The following is a 17827-nucleotide window of genomic DNA, read 5'->3' on the forward strand; positions in this document are numbered from 1 at the left end:
AATATTGCACAGAACTTCAGTATCACCATGTTATACGAACACCATGAGCCATGTTGAGGAAATATAGTGGACCCAACTGGAACCAGAATTATCCTCAAAGAGCATCATATAAAAAGCATCAAATGAATGTCGTTCATATGAATATAGGAAGGTTTAAAGGGTAAAACATCAAAAATATTGCTATTCCTATAACGCAATTTGTCAAGTATTGATTTTTTGTAAATAATTATGGGGGATGTTTGTCAAGCGTCCGTCATTCATCATCATTTTATTTACCCATACAGCTCATCACATGGACCTGTGAACATTCTCGCTGGTAATAAAAGAGATACTAAAAAAGTTATGAGCGCAGACAGGAGCTAATAGCTCGATAGTGAGATAAAGGCAGATAGATGGAGATGGTGAGAGAGTGAGAGAGAGAGAGAGTAAGATAAAGTGAAGCTAAGCTGGGGCTCCGAGGCCCGGCCAGTGATTAAGGGATGGGAGGGATGAACACCAGCCACTGAGGAACTAGTGTCTATCTGTGTGAGTCCATGTGAAAGCGAGGCTGAGGAAAAGCTCAGAAACAAGAACCCACTGTCACGGTATCTTAGCAACCGTCTCTGTCTCCCAGGTGACAGGGACTGACATCACTTCCTGTTGGTGAGTGTGTATCTGTGTGTACACAGAGTCCAAGTGTTAAAAAAACAAAAAAAAACAAAGACAACCAATGCAAGTGGCATGAACGTATGTGTGCGGCTGAGCAAAGTTCACTTTGGTTTATCTTCCCCGTGCACGGCCGACTCCGCTCCAAAGCTTCTGCACACATCAGTCACTACCCGACACATGACAGGATAGTGTGTGCTGGTGTGCAGGATTTAACTTGCATGCATTATGTGTGTGCATGCAAGGGCACGCTTCGAAAGCAGACTGTGGGCATGTATGTGGAGTCTGTGCCATGTGCGCATGCGGCCAGCCTGATTGTACTTTATGCCAAAGGAAACATGGCCAACTGATGCCATCTGGTAGGACTACTTGGCGCGAGGGGACTCTCTATGGTTCCACGACATATTGGAGTAGTTAAAATTAACACTGTGACACTATTTGGCAGAAAAATACACTGAACTATCTATTACTGTGTCTATTTCAGTCTCTCTCTCGCCCCTACATTCACACAGGGGGTTGCAGGGATGTGGAGACTCTGGCTGGCCGTCACAAGCTCGAGTGCATGCATCAACAGAAAACCCTCTTCAAAATGAAGACGACTTCTTCAATGACGTATAGTCCATCATTTTATTGTTTCCTCATAAAACAACTTTATTAATAATAAAACAAGAAATCTAACAAAAAAAAAAAGGTAAAATCTCAATTTAAAAGAAAAAAATACAATATTTTCTGATTTCAGTGATAAAATTCTAAACAAAAAACATATAGAAAAGTAGAGTTTCCAGAGGCGTAAGATAATTAACTGTTTCCACTGGTTTGGCTTCATCCAGTGAGTAGCATGGAGGATTAGCGTGCCGTCGCGTTGACCACTTGCATGAAAAGCTAATGCTCGAATTGTCTTGCCCCTAATTAACTTCAGCGGCTCAGTCCGGTGTAAAAAAGGCAAAAAAAAATAAAAAATAATAATTCATGATTTGTTCCTTAATTATGTTGAACATTTGGATGCATGTGTCCAAACTGGCAAATGGCTGCAGAAACGCAACTGAAAATCCAGTTCCTGACTTCACAAAGCTCGATCAAAGAAGTTCCATGAGGATTTCATCCTCCATGGCACTGGAGACCTGGGCCATCCCGGGCTGGGGGCCTCGCTGGCCTCCAGACATCAGCATCTGACCTGCAAACAGGAGAGAGAGAGGAGAGAGAGAGTTAATACTTCTAAGTGTTATGCTGCCCCCATTTACTTAAATTCATCATCACTTTTGTCCATTTTTACTTAATTCCATTATTTTAATATTGGTCAAGTACAAGGAATTCCGTTTGTTTGAATGACAATTGGAGTTTAAAGTCACATTTTGCCCCTAACATCTGGATAATTATCGATATGACTACACACTGTTTTACAAATGATACCATACTTTTTCAAGCGCGTTTTTTTTTTCTCCCATGCAGCCATCTGTTTTCAATCACTTGCTAGGAATGTCAACTTAGAGGCACTTGAGATTTGATCGACATCGGTAAACATCCAGGTCTCTACTGTTGTGTACTGTACAGTGATTTTACACGTTTACGTCGCGCATAAATGTATTTTACTGGCTCAAAGCTCAGACGTCTGGGATTCTAAGTCAGCAGTAAGACAGATGTATTCCTGTACTATTTTTTGTCAGAAAATCTAACCTGAACAACAAACAATGAGCAAATAAAGACAGGCAGTTTATTTTTTGGAAGAAATGACTTAGGCCCCATCCAGATGTATGGCTTTAAATAAATGCAAATGAACATGCAATACAGCTGAATGACACCACTGGTAGAGTTCGGGCAGAGGTGAACGGCAAAGCCTCTGTTTTGAGAGAGCAAGCTGTAACCACCTGTTAAAATACAAAGGGCAGCCAATGACTGATAACGGACCCGGAAAACCAACGTGCACTCTCACTGGCTGTAACTCATCTTCACTGCACAGAACCATAGTCTGGCAACCAAAAGGATATTAATCTTTTAGCAATGGAGATCTTGAAAGTTGCGGCTTCAAATCAATATGTAATTGCACTAGAAGTTCTGCAAACCGTGTTAATTAATGTGCAAAAAAAAAGCCGAGGTAAGTTTGACAATTACAGTTTGGGCAGCGTGCACTGCGGAGATGGAATATCGAACTCAAGCTAGCCGGCAACTTGATATTTGTTAGATACAGATGGCTGCGTGTGAAATCAGATACAAATACTATAATAAAGATTATATGCTGTCTGTAGTAATATAAAGTTGGCATGAAGTGAATGGGATAAAGAGAACTAGAATAACAGCTTTCTACATTGAACTTTGGATGCCTGATTAGGTAACTTGGTCAATCTAGCAACGGGAGTTTTTGAAGTGGTTTTTAAATCCTTCTGCATATCAACCTGAGTACTTTTTTTAGACCTATACCCTAAAATTGAATCTCTAATTGGGTCACATGTTTCTGAACTCTTTCCACCACTGTGGGGGGTGCTTGCTGACCTCCCAAGGGCTGCCTCCACTGGCTCTGCATTTGAGCCCCCCCTCCTGGTGCCGCATGGACCAACTGCTGTCCTAAACCCTGGTGAGACATCATGCCCGACATGTGAGACACCCCGCCCTGCTGCAAGGACACAAGAGACAGAGGAGACACGTTAACCTCGACAAAACCTCAGACTTCCAGAAGAGCCGTTACTGTAGGAGACATCTACTACAGGCCAGTTCACTCAGCCATCTGTTGCACTCTTACTGGCTGCTGTTGACTGAGGAGAAGACTGCGAAGCTGTGGATTGGCTCCTGGGTTTGAGAGGCGGAGTATGGGACCCTGGGGCTGGGCTTGTCCGCTTTGTGCGACCTGGTTGGGTGGAGCTCCGCTGACCGGCGGCTGTTGATTGGCTGGTCCGGTGGCTCTCATCGCCATCTGAAGGACGGTTTAAGATGTTGTCACATTCTTGTCATATTAGAAAACCAGTTATGATCTACTTATTTAAAAAAAGACAATAAAAATACATCATCCATGTACCAAGATCAAAACATCCTCTGAGCATTTCACCTCATGCAAAATAACAAACGTCTGCATTCACGTTATCAATGAAACATGATAAAAGACAAAACATTCAACGGTGACTGGTAAAGTTAAAACATGCTTCAAGGAAATCAACTGTCCTGATGCTGAGAGGTGGGATGGAGTAACAGTGTGAATGGGTTTTTGTACAACCAGACACCGGAACAGCTTTTTCCCTCATGGCCGTCACGCTCATGAACAGTTAATCATTCATCTTCTATATGGTACAAATCCATGTGCAATAACATTTACAAATTTATTCACGCAGCATTGCATTCTGCATATTTGCACTTTCATCTACACTTCACTGTTGTTGTTTTTTATGTTCATATATCTATCTATCTATCTATCTATCTATCTATACACACACACACACACTTTAGCATTTTTATATTTCTGTGTACAAAATAGTTCTCCTTGATTTTTTTTTTGTTTATTGCTCTGTTTCTGTGTATTATTGAGCGTAAGTAACTGGAGTCAAATTCCATGTATGTGTACGCATACATGTAAAACTCTGGATTCCAATGGAAAAAACAGGATGAAGTCTCCACGAAGACTGGAATTCAGTTTAACATCATTCAAAATAAACAAAAAAGCAGCGTACTCTTCATTCATGGTCATTTCTGACACTATAATAAAAACGAGGGCAGATAAAGGTCACAGTGTTGTAAAATGTGCATTGTACTGATGAATCCGGTGTGTGCTTATCCACGTGGTTCATTGAAGCGTGTCATTTGGATACCTAGAACTAAATGATGATATAATACTTTAAAGCACTTCACATTTGAATTCAGTACCCGTGAGCACATGTTAAGAGGCTTCCGCCGGTCTCACCATATTGTTTTGCCGCTGCTGCTCCTCCATCATGGAGACCTGACTAACAGGGGGCATGCCCACCACCACAGACTGGACACGGGACAGATCAGAGAGGAGGAGGAGGGGGCCGGGGGAAGAGTGGTGGAAGTGTGAAGGAAAAAAAAAAAGAAGGACAGTGGAGGAGAGGGTTAACCAGAAAGGCATGCAGAGATAAGCGTGGGCAGAAAAGGTGTCAACATCAGGCAGCGTGAAAAGGGAAACTGGTGTGTGGAAACCCAGGCAGACATGGCGGCATCGAGTGGCTTCATTTACCTGCTGCTGCACGTTGCCATGGGAGACAGGTATGGGGCCAGGGGGCCTGTTGAGGAAGTTCTGGTTGGGCGCGACCTGACCAGGCTGCATCGGCACCGCACCGCCCAACTGCTGCGTGGAAACGGAGGGAAAGTCAAGCAGCAGAAAGGTGCAATACGGAACATTTCATCACCTTCACCTTCAGCCTCTCCTCTATACTCATTAACTCCTTAAAGTTAGCAAAAAATAACGTCTTCTTCTTTTTAATTATTCACTTACTGCACAGGTTTGCTTGAAAAAGAGATTTTGATTTCGATAAAGAATGAAATACATAAATGCTCACAAGCCCATAAGTCGTAAACAGCTTTACCATCACTGTAGCTGTTCTCAAACTGGCCCCAAAGACATCCTTACTTAAAGCTATTTCAATGGGAGTGACTGGGGACAAAGTTTCTTGTATTATTAGAAGACTAATAGTAGTCTTGTATTGTCATAATCCATAATCTGTATTTTTAGACAACATGTTACGGGTGTTTAACAACCTTGTTGGGCTGAAACCAAATAGTTACTTTGTTCACGAGTGTGCAGATGGAAAACAAAAACAAACATGGCTACGATGATAAACCAGTCAAGCACCACCTGCTGAGGTGTTTGCCACTTCGGATTTCACAGTTTAAAACAAACTGAAGCTTGACGACTTCAGCCGTCAGCAAAGTCTGGAGTGGAGAAAAAGTTATAAAATACAATATCCATCCTGAGCAGAACGCAGAGGAAGCCACCTGTTGCTCTACCCGCCGACAGATTCTGCAAACACACCTGCCATGTAGGTCCTAATCATTTAGAAATATCTCCCAACACTAGATATACACTGAGCCCATTGCACATTTTATTTGCACAATTCTGTATAAAAAAATTGCAATATGGAGACTGATAAATGCTTAAAAAGGCAACATTTAAAACAGGCGTCAGCTAGCTGTGCCGTGGTGTGTGTTTGTGTTTCTACACTGAGGGTGAGATGAGGAGGAATGAGGGCCGTTCCATCCCTCCTTTAGGCACAAATGATTAACTAAAGACTCTATGCAATAGAAAAACATCTCCACCCATCCTTCTTACTGAATCTGAGCCAATCATCCTGGGATTCATCTAATGCACGGTGTGTTATCTGACCAACAATAACAGCTTGGGTCTTTTGAAGGGAACTAACAAAACTACTGCCTCTTTCTCTCTTCTCCTGTGTATGATATATCTTCTGTCTTTAACCCAGTAACCTGTAAAATCCCAGATCACATTTCAGGGAGAAATATTACATTTTATCTCGCTGTAAACAGAACAAACTGGTTCCTGAAGAATGACACTCCAGCGCTCTGCACAGAGAAACCTTAGCTACCGGTCCAACTGGAAATTTTAATTACGTTAAGATTGCTGTAGCGTCTCCCTATTAGCAATGCAGCACTGAATATGTGATGATACACAAGAGGCAGAAGAAAAAAAAAAAAATCTTCATTACAATTTCATGTCTTCTGCCTCCTCTAAAAGCCCCGATGCTCAGACACACACGGCTTCGAGTAACGTATAGGTTTCAAACGCTTAAACGAAGACATAAAATTAGCAGGATGGGTAAACAACACCATCAGCGTTGATGAGAGCAGACTGCGAGGACAAAATGTAATCTAACTCATGTAAACTAAGACGGCCAGCTTCATTTTTAAATGGAGACTTGCTGCTGCTCTGTGACTGGATGCTGCATTGTTTCATCCCTCCTCACTGGATGCAATAAGCCGGAGTGGAGCCCTGTGATGGAAAAGACAGCTAATCCAGAGGACACATTTTAAATCACGCTGTCTCCTGGGATGAGGATGAGCAGAGAGGGAAAGTGAAATCTCCATGACTCTCGGACAAGGCAGCAACATTTGTAACCTGTAATGAACTCGGAGACAGAAGTGGTCTACCTTTAGCAGCGAGGCTGGAAGGAGGGGCCTTGTCTCCTTTCCTTATCCTGTCCGTAAAGACTGGCACACACTACCACTACCACTCCGTCGCTTCTCCTAGCGTGTTTCACTTCATGTTAACATCTAGGCAGCCTAAAGGTAAAAAACATTAGATCTACCCGAGTGGTGCTTTGGTTAAAGCCGAATCTACATCCTTCCACATTGTCAAACTATAGCAGAGGACGGAGCAACCAGGGAGCACATTCTCTTTTTATGAAGCCATCAACTGACGGGAATGTTTCTTTAACTGCTGGGATGATATTACACTGCACAGGCAATGTAAAACAAGAATGGTGCTGTAACTAACTGTTATTTTTATTATTGATGAATCTGTTGATCATTTCTTAAATGAATGAAAATTGAAAAAAATGCCCAAATTGCTTGTTTTTAGACCAACAATCTAAACAATACATTAAATTACAATTTTTCTAACTCACTTTTATGTCGACAGACTAATCAACTAAACATTTCATTTCTAAATATGACAAACTAACCAACACTTTCCCGGGGCAGAATATGGAAAGTGTCTCATACGACAGTAAATGTGCCATGTATAGTGTTTAACTACATGATAATTATATTCATTAAAAACAATAACAAACTTGAGCTTCAAGATCGTTTTAGGTGCTGTAATTACAGTTGTTAATTATTTGTACAGGTGCCATTAATAAAGTATAAACACTCTAGACACTGTGAACTGTTGCTCCAGATGCATGTTACCCCAGTGGATGAACAATAACCACTGCGCAGTGTTAGAGAGATCATTCCATTTGAACCATTTCAAAATAAAGAATGCATCCTGTAAATATTGGGGCCTCCATCACCTTCGCTTAAGCGGAGACAATGGGGCGGGAGAGCCACAGCCAGCCAATGCTGCAGTCAGAACCGTAGCTAACGCTAGCCCCCGTTAGCCTCGACTGGAATGAGAGACGCTGGACGCTCTAAATGGAATGTCAATAAACAATGCACCTTAATGCCGGAAACAATGCACCTCAATTCCCCGGTGCTCCTCAATAATGCCTCCTCATTATCACCTCCTTTTGCCCCCCCCACCCCACTCCACACTGAAGCCTTCCTCCCTTCCTCCCTTCCCACCTGCCCCTCCTCCTGGCTATCTCACCACTCACCGCTCTGTGCTGCTGGACCTGCTTGTGGTTGGTGATGACTTGCCGGATGCCGTTGACGAAGCCGCTCTGGTCGTTGGGGATGAGGCCCATGAATATTCTCTTCTTGGATGAGTAGAGCAGCATCAGCACCCGCACTTCACAGGGCGACGTGGTGTGAGGGAAGTGGACGCAGCCGGCCTGGAGGGAAGGGTCAAAGGGCAGATTGAAACCTTGACATGGGACCCTGTTGTAATTATGGGATGTGCTCAGGCTTGGGGACATAACTTACTCCTGAGATCCTTTGCCCAATCAAACATATCCGTTTTTATAAATTGAACGCAAATGGTATTAACTTAACTGGTACTGTGGATTCACTGGGCCGTAAATTACATCCAGACACGAGGCTCAGCTGGACTGAATACTATTAATGCCTCTGCTATCCCTCAATGGTAGAACTTCATTAAAAAACGCACAACACTGACAAAACCTCTACCATTATGCTAGCCTTCTTAATCTGAATCTTAACAAATGGCAGAACATGTTTAAAATCATACTATGTGGCTTGAAAAGGAATAAACGTATGGCCTGGAACCCCCTCTAGAGTCTCTAACACAACACTGCAGCACAGCTTCATCTTCAGTCCAACTACTGGACAGAGGTGGGACCTGCACCCAGCCGCCACTCATGGAAAATGAATCGAGGCACACTGAATGATGGATACGATTGGGGACATGGAGGGAACACGCATCATTTGTATCTCAGGAAATAGAGTGCTTGAAAACTCACAAAGCCATTGGCCATAATGCGGTACAAGCCTTTCAGCGACTCCACGTCTTTGTTGGTGAAGAGAAACTGAACCATTCGAGAGTTCCTGAAGAGGTGACCTAAGGTTGTCTAAAGAAGACAGGACTTAGTTATGCATCATTCAGAAACAGCAATTTTACAAATTAAAAAAAACCAAAAAAAAAAAACAGGTCTTACCAGTAGTTGCTGTGGAATCAGTTGCATGATGAGCTTCTGTGGCCACTGGTCTGTGTTTCTGTTTAGAGACACAATGGCAGCGGTAAACTGTGTGCACAAAACATCCACCCTTTAGATACAGTCCGTAGTGTCCGATTGGCTACTCACAGATTCTCCCCTTGGTTAACATGCACTTGACATGGTAGCGAACGTGTTAGTTTGGTGGTTGAATCCATGGAGGAGGCTTTAGGCTTCTGCAGGAAAGGGGGGGGGTGGTAAGTAATGACACAAAGAGAAGAGGAAAGTTAGACCGTGATCCTGAAGAACACCTTGAGGAGCACATCGCAAACAACTTAAAATCCCAAAGGATAACCGTGAAGTAATCTTTAAAATCCTGCCCTTGGAATAAAAAAAGCTGTCAGAGCCAACATACTTTCAGTTCAACAAGGTAATCAAAGTACATTCCATACTTCATTACAAATCCTGATTGTGTTTCATTAAAAAAACTGTTGCTATGTTTGTCCTGCTTTGAAAGGTTCAGCCAGTGGTTTCACACTATGTTGCTGGTCTACAGGTGGCAGTGTCCTCCCTTTCAGTGGAGAGCAGACATGTGGCTCAAGGAAACAAATGACTGCAAAAACTTTAGACATATTGAAATGCTTTTAGATGATTCACACCTTCAGCGTGTTAACTGTAAAAAGACCTGGGTGGTGTGTTCTTACTGCCTTAGAATCAAAACTCCAACAGTCCTCGAGAAAGCCAGTGCTGGAAAAGAGACTTCAAACGACTCTCCTCAGATTCAGGAGTCATGTTCTACTTTTCTAGATCTTTTTTTTTTTTATTTGGCAAAAGTTTATAAGGTTAGAGCCACTGCCTATTATGGATTTCATGGGTTGCTGTTGTGACCCATTGATAGCCATTACACTTGTGGTGAGCTAAGGATTGCCTCCTATCTGTCCCTCTCTGGAGATGCTCTGGAAATGAACAACTGCTGGGGACACGAGGGAAGACCCAGGAGATGCTGGGGGATTACATCTGCCCGATGACCTTGGAGAAGTTGGAGAATATTGCTGAGGAAAAGAACATGTGTTGGTCTGCCCAGCTCGCCCTTTTTGTCACTGTGACCCCAATCAGGACAAGCAATTAAAAAATGGACGGATGGATGGACTTTTAAAGATCTGTAGATAACCTGTTCCTTAGTGAAATGTCAGGAATGAAAGACATAAAGAATTACTTTCTAAGTGCATCAATGGTGCAAACCTCCTGGGAAAACCGCCCGCACGCCTCATCTTCAAAGCATCAATGAAGGATCAATGATCGATCAATCACATATTAGTCAGGCCTACTGTAGTCCCTGTGCTTTCCATTGCAAATGTATTGTGCTGGCCTTTCCCTGCAGACACATGGGTTATCTACTTCAGGGATCGCTCAAGCAGGAATGAAAAGGAGACTGAGATGTGGACAGTAACAAAACAATCCTCTTCAAAACGCATCTACCTAAATTAGTGGCAGATTAAAAAAAAAATAAAAAAAATAAAAAAAGTATGTGAGCAAAACCCTTCTGAAAATGTACAACCACATTTTAGACAAATAAAGCTTTTGGGAATTAACAGATTGAAATTCAGCCAAAACGGGAGAAACATATTGATAACACTGTACTCGGAGCAAGCTCCAGCCAAGTGTGCTGGCATCCCTTGTGAGAGTTTTTTTTATCAACAGCTATTTCTTCAAACGACTTTTACAGTCTGTTGTGTAATTCCCCTCAACATTACAGATTACTCCACAGCAGAATCACTTACAGAGCTGAAAGCCTAATGGGTGAGCCGGAGGAGGAAGTAGCAGATTAAGAGCTATGTTCAGGTTGCTAGAGTCTGCACATGCTCACAGGCTACATTTAGAGTTTCCTGAGCTTCCCACTCTTTTTCCTGTCCATTTAACAGACTTAGATAATTTTGACAAACACAACCTGGAGAATGAGACGAGGGTCAATAGAGGCGATTGATCAGAGTCTGTCCACAAACACAAACACTTGAAGGCCTCACGACTGTCGCATCAAAGCCATTAACATCCATTTTCCTGGCTCAGCACAGCAACTGTAAACTAAATTGATTTGACCTTGAGCTAAAGCACTAGTAGTGAGACGGTAAAATAATGTGCAATTAATCATCCTGTACAATAATCAATGACAGGTTTGTTATTAAGACTCACAGCAGTAATAGGCCCTACACATGAGGACGCTCACACCTCCAGCTCTCACAGCGAGGAGGGGTCAGCAAAGCGAACGTAAATAACAGTTTGACATTTTGTGAAATTCACTGATTCTTTTCTTACTCAGAGTTGAACAATTTAATCAACAGCACTCTGATGTCTATTGGATGAATATAAAAAGGGGAGCCAGCAGCCAGTTAGCTTAGCTTAGCATGTAAACTGTGATGAGTGGGAAACAGCTCGCATGGCTGTTGATTTTGTACATTAAACAAAAAGAGATATTAACATGTTTTATAAAATGTGTGAACGTTAGAGGTGCTGGTATGCAGATTGTGTTGTGTTCCCAGTGTGTGTGTGTGTGTGTGTGTGTGTGTGTGTGTGTGTGTGTGTGTGTGTGTGTGTGTGTGTGTGTGTGTGTGTGTGTGTGTGCGCTAACCTAAGCTAACCGGCTGCAGCTTCGTATTCACAGCACAGACATGAGAGCAGTATCAATCTTTCTCTCAGCCAGAAGTCGAATAAACAAAGTTCCCGAAACGTTGAACTTTCCTTTAAACTGACCTCTGTCCCCTTAAACTGGAGAAGCAGTTCATCTTGGGACCACTAGATTAAGATTCAGAGTTTTAACCCTTCTAACCACTTAATGTCCAGTTGTCGGTACTAAACGTGACTCAAGAGAAAGTTCAGATCAATCACTGCACTCTATATGTTTAGAATATTCTTTTACTTCACAGCTTTATTTTCAGGGCAACAATCCGACCTTTCACAAGGTATTACCTCCTGCCACTCCAGGACACCGGTCCACGCTACAATCTTATTGGCCACACCTTGCTGCTGTCCAATTGAATTTGCATTGCCTGGAGCTCCAGACACACCAGGCTGTCAAGAAAAACAGAAGGGGAGAGGGGGGGGTTGTTACATGAAGTGTGCCAGTACAATTTGACCGCTTTACCAGTTAGAAATACAGGTGTACTTGTCAATTCAAAAGGAAACAAAGACACTATTTTTTCATGAAGTGATTAAGATAAAGCAGCTGATTAATTTGGGACATCATTAAATATTGGATTTGGCAAATTTTAGACAGTTTATATTTTATATTAACATGAGGTTCCCAAGTATGCTGTAGTATAGAGTCAAAATCTTTGTATACGTACGCATACATGGCAAATAAAGCTGATTCTAGAGAGAAGAATTCATGAATGAATTGGAAAACAAAAAAATAAAAACACTGACTGTACCCACAATCATTTTCTAGGGGAAAAGGGAACATCTTCTGGTTGTGATCTGATAGTAGTACCAACATTTAAAATTCATTGTGATATTAGATATCAGACAGTTAGGCTGCAAACCCAGCTCTAGGCTGCTGGCAGTTCAGAATCACAGACTAACGTCTTGGGTCTCTGATATCCAACATGAGCAGGGCCACTTACATTTGAAAATATTAATATGATTTAAACATTGATAGTGTTTACGAGGGGTTGAGAATACCAAATCAAGTCTTCAGCTGGGTGCTTGGAGTTATTTAAAACAGAATGTTGGCTATGATTAACTTGCAACAAACATTATGAAATACAATTCAATACAAGGCTCACAGCAAACGCTTCACATGTCAGGCTCCAGTAACCAATCAGCGGTGAGCAGGGCTGTTTGAAGCTTCATTCAGAACGTACAGCTTTTTTTCTGCATTTCTATTCATGCTGTTTAAAGATAAGGCTAAACTAATATTATTAATATTGGATTTGATTTATAGCCGCTTAGGATTGTTCCTGACTTGTGTGATCCAAACATTTCAAATCCCTCCAGAGCATTGTTAAGTCCAACAGTCAAAATGTATTGAATAAAGACAGATGTATTAATATCCAAAATTCACAATATGTTTTTACTGAGACAGTTAATACTGCACACAACCTCACATCTGGACTCCTGCTCCACTCTGAATGTTTGAGTCAGTCAACCTTCCCTAGCTCGTCTGATCACTACTCCATGTTCCCACTTAAGCCTTCTCCATTGCTGATCCCAGATTGTGAACATTTGCTATGTACTGTCACCTGTCTTCCTTCCATCGCCACCTTTGAATCCCCGCTAAAGACTCAGCTTTATACAATTGAATTTGAGTTCTCTTAATTATCAACATAAGAATAAAAATAGTTTTACTTTTGTATGTACTGCTATTTATCTATCTACTCTTGTTATAATATTTTTTGTATGTGATCTAAATATTTGACTTGACCTGTCACTGTTCAGGCAGTACATTACGTAGTTATCTACTTGTTTGGTCAGATGTTTATCTTTTACTTTTTGTACTTGACCCTGATTTCCAGACTCAGCACACCCCTTTTACACTGACAAAAACATTCAACATGGTATCATTGGATGGAGCCGGAGTAAAACATTTGGAGCAAGACAAGCTGAATATGTGCATAAAGGTATTTGAATTTACAGTGCAAGAGATGCAACAAAACCTTGGCTGGGATCTTAAACTGTAACTATAGCACCCCCTATAGGCAATTAGAATATTTCTGAAAAGGTCACTATTACTATACAGTAAAGAGATGCCACAGCTCTCCAACAGCAGGCTCTTATTGGCCCGTAATCTGAGGCTTCACCAGACCTGAATCCATTTGGTTTTCACTGTGTTTTACAAACAGAATCCTCTGGATGAACATCACCGAAAAGGTGCGTCTTAAATTTACACATACAAATTAATAAAAAAGGTAGCAATGCATTTTTCAGAATATGTCCTCACATGTTTCCGTTAAATATGAAGCTACAGCCAGCAGCCAGTTAGCTTAGCTTAGCAGCACAAAGACTGAGAGCAGGTTGAAACAGCTAGACTGGTTCTGTCCAAAAGTAACAAAGTCCGCCTACAAGCATCTGTAAAGCTCACTGATTATATCTGAAGTACACAATGGTTATGGGTTAAGATCCTGTAGTGGAAAACATCCATAAAAACCTTAATATTATATTATATAACTTACCATGTTGGGCTGTGCTGAAGGCACCGTGGGCTGATTCACAGTGGGTTGCTGCTGAGGTTGTATCTGTGGCTGCTGATTTGGTACTGGCTGTACTGGGGGAGGGACTGGCTGATTGGGAGGAACTTGTTGCTGTGGCATCATGGGCTGTGTTGATGTAGTGACTGTTGCAATGCTGGGCTGATTGAGCTTCACTCCAGCGACTGATGGGAGGGTTGGCTGACTGGTAAATGGAGGACCCTGATTGGCCATTCCTGGGACTGGAGGAGGCAGCGGGGAACACACATTACATTACAGTCATTTAGCAGACGCTTTTATCCAAAGCGACTTACAATCAGTAGTATATTACATATCATTCACCCATTCACACACTGATGACAGGCTACCATCAAGGTGCCACCATCAGACTCTAACTAACAGTCATGCAACATCCAGTCCACACCAATGGCAAGCCTTCAGGAGCAACTTGGGGTTAAGTGTCTTGCCCAAGGACACATCGACTGCCGAAGCCGGGTATCGAACCACCGACCTTCTAATTGGAGAACTACCTTGCTCTCCACTACGCCACAGCCGCCCACCCACACACCATGTTCAACAAACACACCATGTTCAACAAAAAAATGACACAGACACACATACAGGATGCAGACAGAAACACCACAACTACAAGCTTGGCAAACATAAATTGTTCACAAAAGGCTGAAAGAGTCCGCTGGTTACTCACAGCGACTCTTCTGGTTGTTGGCTGCGTCTACAGCCATCTGTGCAGCCACCTGAGCAGCAGTCATTGGGGCCGTATTCTGTCAGCAAGCAGATTAAAGGAAGACAATTCCAGGTAAAACGTTTTAGTGAGGGAACATAAACACCACTGTCTGAAACTGAGCCAAAAGCAGGCGGCAGGAGTTAGCCTGTATGCTGTGAGGCTGCTTGCCCATTACCTGATAAGGGTGGGTTGGGTTCATGGGTGGAGGGGCTTGTGAAGCTCCACCAAGAGGCTGATTGACAGGCAGTGGCTGAGGAGGGAGGACAGGTTTGAGCGGCCCAGGTCCTCCACCTGAGGAAACTGGAGACAGACAGTGGGATGAGCTTTAGAGTTTTTACACAGATGTAAACCTAAGAACTCTCCCAACGTAGGAGGAAAATGGTGCTTCGCTTAATGTGACGGATAAGACCGAATTCCTGCCTACTCACAGAAAGGTGTAGGAGTAACCATTAGGAAGAGCTCAAGTCTTTAATTACAACTGCTGAAGCTACCACCAACTAAAGAATGACTTAACATGATGAATCACATTATCTTCTGCTGCAGCGATCACACATTAAATTAGAAACTTGTATATTACACCCATATCAGTCGGGATGTTATTACAGGAAACAGGTCAAATGAAATAATCAAAACCCGACTGGAGGTTGGAGGAAAGTCTGCTACTGGTAGATGAGAGACCTCAGAGAGAATGCATAATAAAAAGACAAATTTACTACCATGCTGGAAAAAAATGACAAAAATGATTCAAGGATAGAGATAACAAACAATATTAATAGCAGCTATTTTATCAGGGGCATTTCTTAGGGATTAATAAAGATGGTCGCCACACAAACGACGTGTTTGAAGTGGTTTCTCACCAGGAAGCGAGATGCCTCTGACTAGGACCATGTGGAAGGGGTCCTGACTGTAGTCTGGATGGGGTTCAACCGCACCTCCTACTGGAGACGCCCGCTCAAACAAAGACCGCAGAGCAGGAAGTTTCCGAGGAGCCACCACAGAGAAGTGAATTCCTCTCTAAGAAATATGAAGATGAAATGTATTCAATGTTCATTATGCTTTTTTCCTAATCAAATAAAGTAAACCAAATACAAATATCACTGATACTACCCCGTTCATAGATATATTCATAACAAAAAGACTAAGTTTGTCACAAACAACTGAGTACCTAATGGATACAACATAAGTGGACTCACGTCTCTGATGATTTTGACTAAGTTGTCTGCTGTGCAGCCGGTGTAGCTGACACTCTCCACAGCAGGAAGCAGGTATGGAGGAGAGTTACACAGAAGTACACACACCTTGTGGGTTTGACCTCTGGCAAAGGGAGAGAAAGAGAAGCCAAAAACATTTTCATCACCACTAGTGAGGGATTTTTATAAAACCTGAATTCAATGTAGGGATTTAGAGGATATTTTCATAGCCTTTAAACAAGCCAACAGAGCAACTACAGGCAGGACACTCGGTTTTAATGCTTAATAATGATCCTTGCATTGGTGGGCAGAGATTGTACTTTGAAAATGTGTAGACTGTTCCATGGAATTAGTGAGCAGTGTTAAACAAAGAGGCCGCCTTACATTTGCTCTCTCATCTTCTTAAAGTCATCAAAGAGCTGCAAGGCCACAGAGAGTCCCTCAGCTATTAGACTACAGCTTTCTGCTCCACCTCCCATGAACCTGTGTGAAGAAACAGGGTAATATTGAAGATTTGCAAAATCATTAATCTCTGTTATGATAAAAAATTAAGCAATGTGAAACCACCAAGAGTGTCAACTTTGTAATAATCAAGTAAATAATAGAAAAAAAAAAGTTACTGGATGCTGTCGATCCACGACACAAACTCAAAGGCAGAGCTAGTTGGTGCGTGACACTGGACATATGACTCAGGCGCACAGTCTACTGTGTTGAACACCACGAGGCCGTACTGTGTCCCTCCATACTAGAAGGACAAAAGGAACACGGGAAAATGTTTATTAGCAATATTAACAGACTCTTTTCTAAGCATTTATCTTCAGAAAACATTGACAAAGAATATGAATTGAGATATTAAAAAAGAAGGGTGAAACACTCACATCTCCTCCAAAATCTGTTTCTGCTGGGGGCCCTCCATTGAAATATCTACGATAAATAAAATAAAAAGTAAAACAGATGCATTCATGACAACAAGAATAATGAAGCAATAACTTAGCAAAGGAGGGGTGTTTTAATGCTCTTACTCAATAGCTGGAAGTATATAGTTTTTCCTTAGAGATTCAAAGTAAGGTCCAAGGTTTGCTGTCCCTTCAATGACAAACACCACGTCGGCCACCTGGTTGTTCACAGGCTTAGTGGACGGCTCCATGAGTGCCGAACCTGCCATCATGAAGAGAGGACACATTGTACAGGTTTGTGAAAGTCTAAATGAGAGCCCTTGATAGTATAGCAGAAAACCTTTTATTAAGGCGTTTCCACTGCAGGAAATTTACCTGCGTTTCAAACGTCACTACTAGGGACTGCATTTATTTCCTTAATTTAAGTTCTTAACGCTCATGCAAAGTAACACAACAACAAGGAGAGATAAGCAGCACTACTTTACAAGCATCCAAGCCTACCATTTTTTCATACAAGTGCAATGAATACATTTATTCTAGTGCAATAATTACATTCATACCTGAGAAATTAATTACATTTATTCTAGTGCAATAATTACATTCATACCAGAGAAATTAATTACATTTATTCTCGTGCAATAATTGCATTTATTCCAATGCAATAATTACATTCATCCTAGTGCAAAATTTACATTCATACCAGAGAAATGATTTACATTTATTCTAGTCCAATAATTGCATTTATTCTAGTGCAATAATTGCATTTATTCTAGTGCAATAATTGACATTTATTCTAGTGCAATAATTGCATTTATTCTAGTGCAATAATTACATTTATTCTAGTGCAATAATTACATTTATTCTAGTGCAATAATTGCATGTATTCCAATGCAATAATTACATGTATTCCAATGCAATAATTACATTTATTCCAATGCAATAA

The 17827-nt window shown here is 41.7% G+C and overlaps 1 protein-coding gene across 6 annotated transcripts in view; it reads right to left on the minus strand.

Annotated features, from left to right (window-relative positions):
• Window positions 1-1270: 1270 nt before the first annotated feature.
• Window positions 1271-17827, minus strand: part of med25 (mediator complex subunit 25) — an 18023-nt gene continuing 1466 nt past the window's right edge. Inside the window, exons 2-20 of one of the 6 annotated variants that reach the window (XM_054607286.1) lie at window positions 17011-17146; window positions 16867-16912; window positions 16609-16733; window positions 16373-16471; window positions 15992-16112; window positions 15656-15812; window positions 14974-15098; window positions 14760-14835; window positions 14039-14295; window positions 11838-11939; window positions 9024-9106; window positions 8877-8934; window positions 8682-8789; window positions 7917-8093; window positions 4823-4933; window positions 4529-4600; window positions 3380-3550; window positions 3133-3253; window positions 1271-1819 (exon numbers count right to left, since the gene is read on the minus strand). In XM_054607286.1, the coding sequence (XP_054463261.1) occupies window positions 1722-1819; window positions 3133-3253; window positions 3380-3550; window positions 4529-4600; window positions 4823-4933; window positions 7917-8093; window positions 8682-8789; window positions 8877-8934; window positions 9024-9106; window positions 11838-11939; window positions 14039-14295; window positions 14760-14835; window positions 14974-15098; window positions 15656-15812; window positions 15992-16112; window positions 16373-16471; window positions 16609-16733; window positions 16867-16912; window positions 17011-17135 (2232 nt within the window). In that variant the 5' untranslated portion in view covers window positions 17136-17146 and the 3' untranslated portion in view covers window positions 1271-1721. Of the gene's footprint in view, window positions 1820-3132; window positions 3254-3379; window positions 3551-4528; window positions 4601-4822; window positions 4934-7916; window positions 8094-8681; window positions 8790-8876; window positions 8935-9023; window positions 9110-11837; window positions 11940-14038; window positions 14296-14759; window positions 14836-14973; window positions 15099-15655; window positions 15813-15991; window positions 16113-16372; window positions 16472-16608; window positions 16734-16866; window positions 16913-17010; window positions 17157-17827 lie in introns of those variants that run through there. The other 5 variants (XM_054607285.1, XM_054607284.1, XM_054607283.1 and 2 more) reach the window with 5 other exon arrangements.

The sequence above is a fragment of the Anoplopoma fimbria genome, chromosome 11, assembly GCF_027596085.1.
Source record: "Anoplopoma fimbria isolate UVic2021 breed Golden Eagle Sablefish chromosome 11, Afim_UVic_2022, whole genome shotgun sequence".
Classification (NCBI taxonomy): Eukaryota; Metazoa; Chordata; class Actinopteri; order Perciformes; family Anoplopomatidae; genus Anoplopoma; species Anoplopoma fimbria.